This window comes from Aphis gossypii, chromosome 1 (genome assembly GCF_020184175.1).
Source record: "Aphis gossypii isolate Hap1 chromosome 1, ASM2018417v2, whole genome shotgun sequence".
In the NCBI taxonomy this organism is placed as follows: domain Eukaryota; kingdom Metazoa; phylum Arthropoda; class Insecta; order Hemiptera; family Aphididae; genus Aphis; species Aphis gossypii.
In genome coordinates, this window is record NC_065530.1 from 36,392,427 (window position 1) to 36,400,922 (window position 8,496).

The 8,496-nt window shown below is 34.4% G+C and overlaps 1 protein-coding gene across 1 annotated transcript; it reads left to right on the forward strand.

Moving 5' to 3' along the window:
- Positions 1 to 1,041: 1,041 nt before the first annotated feature.
- On the forward strand, positions 1,042 to 5,829 carry LOC126549215 (facilitated trehalose transporter Tret1-like). Its single transcript, XM_050197782.1, has 7 exons — positions 1,042 to 1,110; positions 1,170 to 1,197; positions 1,360 to 1,561; positions 2,177 to 2,244; positions 2,724 to 3,086; positions 3,979 to 4,454; positions 5,126 to 5,829. The coding sequence occupies exons 3-7, from the start codon at positions 1,392 to 1,394 to the stop codon at positions 5,657 to 5,659; spliced, it is 1,611 nt and encodes a 536-aa protein (XP_050053739.1). The 5' UTR covers positions 1,042 to 1,110; positions 1,170 to 1,197; positions 1,360 to 1,391; the 3' UTR covers positions 5,660 to 5,829.
- Positions 5,830 to 8,496: the final 2,667 nt, after the last annotated feature.

Consider the following 8,496-nt stretch of genomic DNA (forward strand, 5'->3'; position numbering starts at 1 on the left):
CATTTTCTTCTAAAATACCTTTTCCACCATTGGATATACAAATTCCACCACCTCTACGGCTCTACCATCATAGATCTTATTTCGTTTAAGCGTTGGGCTCGAGTCTGTTTTTATTCATACACCAGCCATTGTATATTATAAAATATTTCGTTTTTTCCAAAATTCCTAAATCCTAATCCACCATTTTGACCATCCCAGATTTTATTACCTTTAGTTATTGGATTACTACCAGACGTTATTTGAACCCCAGGATATAATAAGTGATTAAAAATATCATTGTCTTCAAGTGTTCCATGTCATTATCATAGTAATGATATACACCCACTTCTTTACCAGAGTTGGTTCTTTACCAGTCGACGAGATTCCGAGGCGAAAACTCGGTGAACTATATAATAGTGCGATGGTTAGTGTCCGATGTGTCGTTTTCTACCCGGTTCCCCACCGGTCGAGTTCAAACTGACGACCACCGATGCATCCGGAAAGGCTGCAGTCGGTCGCAAGCACGTCTTGCAATCAGCCACAGCGTCAACCGCGCTGCAGTACGATGTCGTGGACATCCGTTTCGCCGCCACTTACCCCGGATTTGCGCCACTGTCACCGCCGCCGTCGTCGCTGCGGTCAGCGGGTACCGGTGAGTAGCGTCAATGTCCAACATCCGGTACCCGAGACGCTGCCCTCCGAATTTTGAATGATTAGTCATAAATACTGTATTATTATACTTAGAAATTTGAAAGTTAAACAACCGAAGATACGAAGTTGACGAATAAAAAACTCTTAGTTTAATTATTTCAATCATCTAAAGTTAAATACGTATACAGCTGTAACTTGTAACTAATTATCCACTGTCGTGTACGTTTTAAATTAAATTATTATAATATATTATATACAATTAATAGATGCATACAATATGTTACTATGTTGTTTTTTTGTTACCTAATATTTTAACACACTGGCTTTAATTTTTGTTGACGATCCTAACAAAATAATACATTTTGTTTACCTATTACTAAGAGACTAAATAATATAAATAATTCATAATTTATATTATTTGCTTTCACATTTGACGTGATATTCATAAAATATAATTTTGATTAATTCGATTTAATTCAAGTATCTACTTTTCATTAATTATTAAAAGTTTGTGGCATTTATTAATCCTATTCTAATAGTAAGCAATATTGGACAATTGTTTAAATTGTAAGTATATATTTAATTATTTCAAGAGCGAGTTTTTCAATAATCAAACTCGCCTAGGTAAATGGTATATTACGTTAATAATTTACACAGAGATAATTACTAAAATGTATTATTTAATTTTATACTTTTGTCAATTAACCCGAAAATTGTATTTGTTTGAAGGTGCTATTTCAATTCGGCTTGATTTATCCAAGATGGCTATTGGGAATTCATATCCACATGTAGGGACAATTTCGGTATCTCCACATTTGATTGTTCAATGGGTCATAGAAATCGTTTGTATAATCCTTCCAGACAGCCGACCTGTAAATAAGCCGCTCCTAGCTTTGTCGCCTCCTCCTAAAAATGATACAACCGCTGCAGGGTAAGACAATATAGTAATAATTAGTAACGTATTCAAAATTCACACAAATTAAATACGTATTTTTTAATAGAAATAATTATTTATAAAATTAAAGAATATAAAATATTGTCCTAAAATAATTTTGCGAGTATATTTTTATAATGATTCCAATCAAGAAAAAAAAATTTTGTTAACGAGTTATATTAAGTTTTGAAATTACTCGTATCGTAACCAAATCGCTTCTTATAATATAATACATACTGTGCAAATTAAATCTAAAAGAATTTCTTAATTGGCGCAAAGCAATGACAATTTGTACAATTCAATCTAGATAAATATCTATTGAAAATTAAAATTGATTTTCGATACCTCTAGTCTAAAAATTATAGTCACCCGAGTTTTTAGATTATTTTTTTTATATGAAACAATAGCAGAATCAATACACAAATAGAAAGCTTGAGTGATAGATTTAATTTATCAGAACCTAGTAAAATTGAGGGCCTGCTTTTTTCGCTCTTCCCGCGTGTCGTACACTAACACTCTTACATACGACCACTTTTGATGTATAATAATATGTAATTATATATTTATATCTGAATAATTTACAAAATCAACCACGGATCTATCTGTTTTCAGCGGTTCAGCACTACCGGCCATCAGACAGGAGGGCAAGAAGTTTAGACAATACGCATCCGCGCTGTCCGGTGAGTATACCACACGCATACACTAATATAAGTAAAATGTATGGTTTATGTGATTTTCCACGGTAGTGATATCGACGGTGATATCTATAGCATAATTATGCACAATTGAAAATACCTATTCAATGGCCGATTCCTCGACAACTTGACGAAAACGAGTATTTATTTTTTGCACCAAATGAATTTTTCTCGTTATCTAATTATCATAATACTCAAGTGCATAATAATAACATAACATAAGTATAATATATAAATACGATATTTGAGCGAAATGATGTTCTGGATATTATGTCATTTGATAAATGGTTGGTTGTTGTTATGAAACGGGTTTTTGGCGTGCTTGTACATAATATAATAATATGTAGGTTTGTGAATCGGAGCGATTTAAAATCGATTAATCAAAGTCTTCAAATATATCACTTTCATTGTTAAAACATTCTGAAACTATGTGTATGACTAACCCGTTTGATTTTTCGTTACAGCAACGGTCGGACCGTTCGCAGTTGGCACGGTGTTGGCATGGATGTCGCCTGCGATGCCAATGCTCTTGTCTCCGACTTCGAAGATCAAAGTAACACCCAATCAAGGGTCATGGGTGGGTTCTCTGATCGCCATCGGTGCCATTTTCGGGTCTATACCGGCTGGTAAATGCGCTGACATTTTCGGTCGAAAACCCGTCATCCTCTGTCTTACCATCCCGTTCATCACTAGCTGGACAATAATATACTTCGCGACCGACGTCTGGATGCTATACGTAGCACGTTTGATCGCCGGATCCTGCCTCGGCGGAATCACCGCCACCGTCCCGATGTACATCGGGGAGATAGCTGAAAGCTCTATCAGAGGTAAGCGATCTTTTGCAGCTCTTTTGTTTCATTGTCTTACATAATTTAACACTATGACAAATTGTTATCGGGTGAAATTACCAGAACCTTTAAGATTTTTAGTGATTTATCGCCATTGGGATTTTTGTAAAAATATGTACCCTGTAAAAAAAAAAATACATTATATTAGTATTATAATTTATTTATATTTATCTCACGTTTATTATTATTAATTCACATGTTAAAATGTCCATACACTGTACATGGTATAATTATTATATAATAATAACGCAATATTATTTTATAATTAATATTTTTTAACTATTCGTCGACCGCCATAAACTGCAGTCCCTATCAGCCACGGTTCTAGGACTACATTTTCGTATGGGCAACAGTAGATTTATATTTAAGTTTTAACTGTGAATAATATTTCTAATTTCCTCCCCATTCCCATTACATTTTTAAATAATGAACACCAGAAATTTTGGTATGGGCAGCTGCCCACCCTGCCCATACGCTAGAACCGCCACTGGTCCCTATACATTTATAAGCGTATTGTAGTTTATTAACGATTAATATAATATATATTATAATACCTAAACTCACCCGTATTTTACATAATTATTGTTGAGTTTTTTTTTATATATATATTTTATATACAGGAAATAAATCACCCTAAAGTTTTCACTTACGCAAAAATGTTACACTATATTATACCATACATTTATTTTTGTTGGTTAAATTTATATATTACGGCTTTTTAGCAGTCACCACAAACATTTTTTATTTCTCGTTAATGACAATATAATATATCAACTAAAATATGTATACTATAATTAATTATTATACTAATATATTATTTTATATGACAAACACCGTAATGTATGTCACATGAAACGAACTTTTTCTGCAGGTGAACTATGCTCGTACGTACAGTTAAATGTCACATTGGGCATATTATACGTTTACGCGATCGGGCCGTTTGTAAATTACTATTCATTGGCCATCATGTGCGGTATACTACCGCTGATTTGGTTCGTCTTGGTTCTATTGGTGATACCGGAATCGCCGACGTACCTATTGAAACGTGGCAGGAAGGAAGATGCAGAAAAAGCGTTGGTGTGGTTGCGCGGGAAGGACTACGACATTGCCAGCGAAATGGAGACGCTGCAAGTGCACATCGAGGAGTCGAAGAAGCACACCGGTAAGTTCAAGGATATGATATCATCCAGAGCCACCATCCGCGCAGCAATCACCGTCTTGGGACTGCTCAACTTCTTGTCATGTTCGGGCATAAACGTGCTAATATTTTACGCACAATCCATATTCGAGACCAGCAACTGCAGTGTGTCTCCGAAACTCTGCTCCGTCATCATCGGAATCCTTCAAGTGAGTATCTAACGGGAAACTGTCCATACTGTAAAAATGTCAACGGTAGGAAGACGAAATTTAAACTTATTGATTTTTTATTCCAACAGCTGATCGAACATATTTTCCACACCTACATCTATCAATGACTTGATGGTATTATATTAGCATTGGTGTTAGTGCCATCGATATTTAATCGTAGTATAGTCTACAGTAGTGGAAAATTCAATTTTCATATTGCATCTTATAAACCATTTTGTTCTAATTGAAATTTTTCAGTCAAATACATTTATTTTTTGGAAAAATTACGATTGAAATAAATGTACGTTTTTTAATTAAGTAAAAATTATCTTGATCTATGTGTATACCCATATAATATACTCGAAGCTGACTATCGCGTACGTTTTTGACAGTTTTGATGTGTATAATAACGGTGATATCCGATATTCGATATTCTAACCATAAAAATAGTATTTTTGATCACGATATTATACTTATAACTATTTTATGTCGAGATATTATATAAATTATTATACGAATAATGAGCTAAGTATAAACTATAAATCCATAAATATTCGATCGGCGTCTTAAAAAATATCACATACGTATCATACGAACGGTGGACGTGAAAATAATATACGATAACATGCTATAATATACGATTAAGTTATATTAACTAACGTACGTCACAGGTCATATTCACTTTCGCGTCTTCACAACTGGTGGACAGGGCCGGCCGGCGAGTACTTTTGCTGATATCCGACTCCGTCATGGCCATATGTCTCGGTACTCTCGCCTACTACTTCTGGCTGCAGGAACACGGCGTCGACGTGTCATCGTTTAACCTGATACCGCTTATCAGTCTTGGAGTGTACATTAGTACGTTCGCGCTGGGATTCGGTCCCATACCGGGCGTTATGATCGGCGAGTTGTTCAGTCCGGAATTCAAGGGTTTGGCGATCGGGATCGTGTGCGTATTAGCTTCGCTGATCGAGTTCTGCGTCGTCAAGACGTACCAGACACTGTTGAATTACTGCGATCACGGCATCACGTTCGCCATATTCGCCGGGTTTTGCGTTCTAGGCACCACGTTCGTGTGGTTCCTGGTGCCGGAAACGAAAAACAAGTCTCTTCAGGAAATCCAGGACGAGCTCTCCGGCAAGAAAAAGCCGAAAACCGACCAAAAGTCGCAAAACGCAACGGGATCGCAGTCCGCCAGTGCGTGATATTTTAATAAGAAGTGATAACAATATAAATTTATAACGTTGCGACTACTTGATCGCAATTCATTACGTAATTATTACGTATCCTGTGTTACGACCGCGCGTACAATATTATATATTATTAATAAATTGTATTCGCGCGAGTTAAATAAATAAATAATAATAATTACAAATATTGTGTTTTGTATTTGCTCATTTTGTATTTATTTTTTTAGCCATTGGGTTAAATAAAAAAAAATTATAAATTAAAAAAAATTCAAATTCAAAGCAATGTTTGGTTTCTAGTGATCGAAATCCATATCTTTATTTTTCATATTTTAATCATTTATTATTTATATTCTATGTAGATTTTTATTATTTATTTTTACATTTGATTGGAAATGTATAAATCAAATTTAATTTTAATTTTAGGTAATTAAAAAACAATAACATATAAATTAAATTTATTAACTGTAAAATATTTCGAGGAGGGGTGGTTGAACCTCCCAACACCCCCCTCATAACGGTTATGATGTAAATGAATTTCAATAATTTAGTATTTTAAAAAATATCTTTAAATGAATTATGAAAATAATAGAAAATAATTTTATTAATTATCTTATATACACATATTATGTTAAATTAAGTAAGATATCCAAACTTCATACTTATATTATTAATTTATCCTTTAAAAACGTATGTGATTTTATAAAATATAAAGTAGTAGTTTGATAGTTAATGTTATTGTGATTATATTATTATAATTATTATAAAATGACAAACGAAAATACATAATAAAAAATAAAAATATAACACGGCGCTCCGGGTATACAATATTGATGCTTGCGCGTGTTTATTACAAAGACAATATTTTTCATATTATCACAACTCATTACATACATAGTTTTTAATTATTATACAGATAATGCATCAAAAGAAAATGTATCATAATATCTCATCATAAAAACTATTTTATTTTCGGTACATTACGCAAGATTTGCATTTATTATAATATTTTGTTGTAGACGCATAAATGTATAATATATCAATAATTGTTAAAAAGTACTTTCAAAGATTCTAATAAAAATTCAATGTCGCTCTATTATCTTTATCTTCTCATATTATATAAATAAATACATTATGTGTTTGTATACGTGTGATACAAAATCCACTAAAAACTAACAAAAATAATTATTATTGTTAAAAAACGAATTAAATCAATACTAATATTTGGTCGTCTGTCATGCACACTCATAACCACGGTGTCGAAGTCAATAGTGATGACAATAATTACAATATTATAATATGTAGGCAGTAGGCATGTAGCTAAATCTCGCGTTTAATTTAAACTTGAATCGTATTTCGAGTAAAACTTTAATATCAGGACGCAAACGATACCGTATACCAGGGATGGGTAACTGGCGTCCCGCGTACCTTTTTTATCTGGCCCGCGCTACATTTTCAAATTACTTCATATAATTTTCAACTACAGACATAGAAGTGGATTTTACTAAATTGTCTATTGAAAAACCTCATCCTCAAGTATCACATTAAATAATAATTGTAAATATAAATAAATAAAGATAAAAAATAAATGTTAGTAAATTTGAAGGACTTTTTTTTTTTTGCTTTCTCCTATGCTCTGCGGCCCGCAAGATTTTAAAGTACTTAAAAGTGGCCGGCTAGTTACTTTGAGTTGCCCATCTCTGCCGTATACGATAAAAGATATACGACATGACATGTATATAGGCACGATAATTATATAATATTGATACCTAACTATATTAACTATATAAACGTAAATAAAAACGATGGGCAATGTCGTACAGATCGACTAAACGAAAAACAAACGATTAAATACTCTGACTACAATACAATATTGTAATATATTATCTCAATACTACTATTATATGTGATAATATTATAATCGTGTGGTGTTTCGAAGTCGACGACAGGTCGAGAATAGTCGCGGGAAACTGCTGCCCCGTAATATTTTCCGTTCGTACACACTACCCGACTCGCTAAACCCGTCGGAGGAACGATGGCGTGTGCGAGTGTATAGTGTTAATGCGTTTTGACGGCAGCGGGTGCGGCCGACGAAAGCTAAACCTCGTGCGAATCGATCTGCGGGCCCGCCGCGGTGACATACACTAGGCCAACGCACACGAAACACCGGCGCCGGATAATTTTCCCCGGCGTGTACGGTATTTATCGTGACCGCATAAACTAAGTATACCTATCTCCTCTGTCGACCGTTATTATACGAATCGCGCAAAAAATCGCCTCGGCGATATGCGTGGCGGGTTAAGTTCAGCGGTGTGACCTCACGAAACGCGACGTTTCGGAAAACGAAATCGCGAGTCGTCTGCATCTGAGATCTGCCTACACCGAGTGTTATAGTATGATAGTATTATATAAGTACCCACCCGACAAAGATATGCGCGCATCTCGTTTGTTTGGTTACCCGCCGTAATGGTTTACAATATTATATTGTTGTGTTTCCAATCGTCGCCGTCTCGAATGTTTTCCATTCGGATCGACGCGATCGCACAAAATCGTAACGATTTTTCGACGTTGAAACTATCTCGTAATATGCGCACCGAGGGGGGGGGGATAATCCCGATTATTTATGCACGTTTTGGTCCGATTCTTCGAAAAATGTCTGTTTCACTTCGTACCGATGTCGACCAAATTCAACATTGTAATTCCTATACGTAACTCGGTAAACAGAAAATAAACGATTAAAGTTATTAGCGCGGAATGTCGTTACAGTAATATATATATGTATATCGTAATAATATTATATAATATTAGAACGGTTGAAATATGGTTCCGTTTTCTAAAGTATTTGACTAACCTAA

Excerpts from the sequence above, each read along its gene's own strand:
- LOC126549215 (XM_050197782.1), top strand. The coding sequence starts at position 1,392 with ATGGCTATTGGGAATTCATATCCACATGTAGGGACAATTTCGGTATCT. Across the intron at positions 2,245-2,723 it reads ATACGCATCCGCGCTGTCCG|CAACGGTCGGACCGTTCGCA; the intron begins GTGAGTATACCA and ends TTTTCGTTACAG. Across the intron at positions 3,087-3,978 it reads AGCTGAAAGCTCTATCAGAG|GTGAACTATGCTCGTACGTA; the intron begins GTAAGCGATCTT and ends CTTTTTCTGCAG.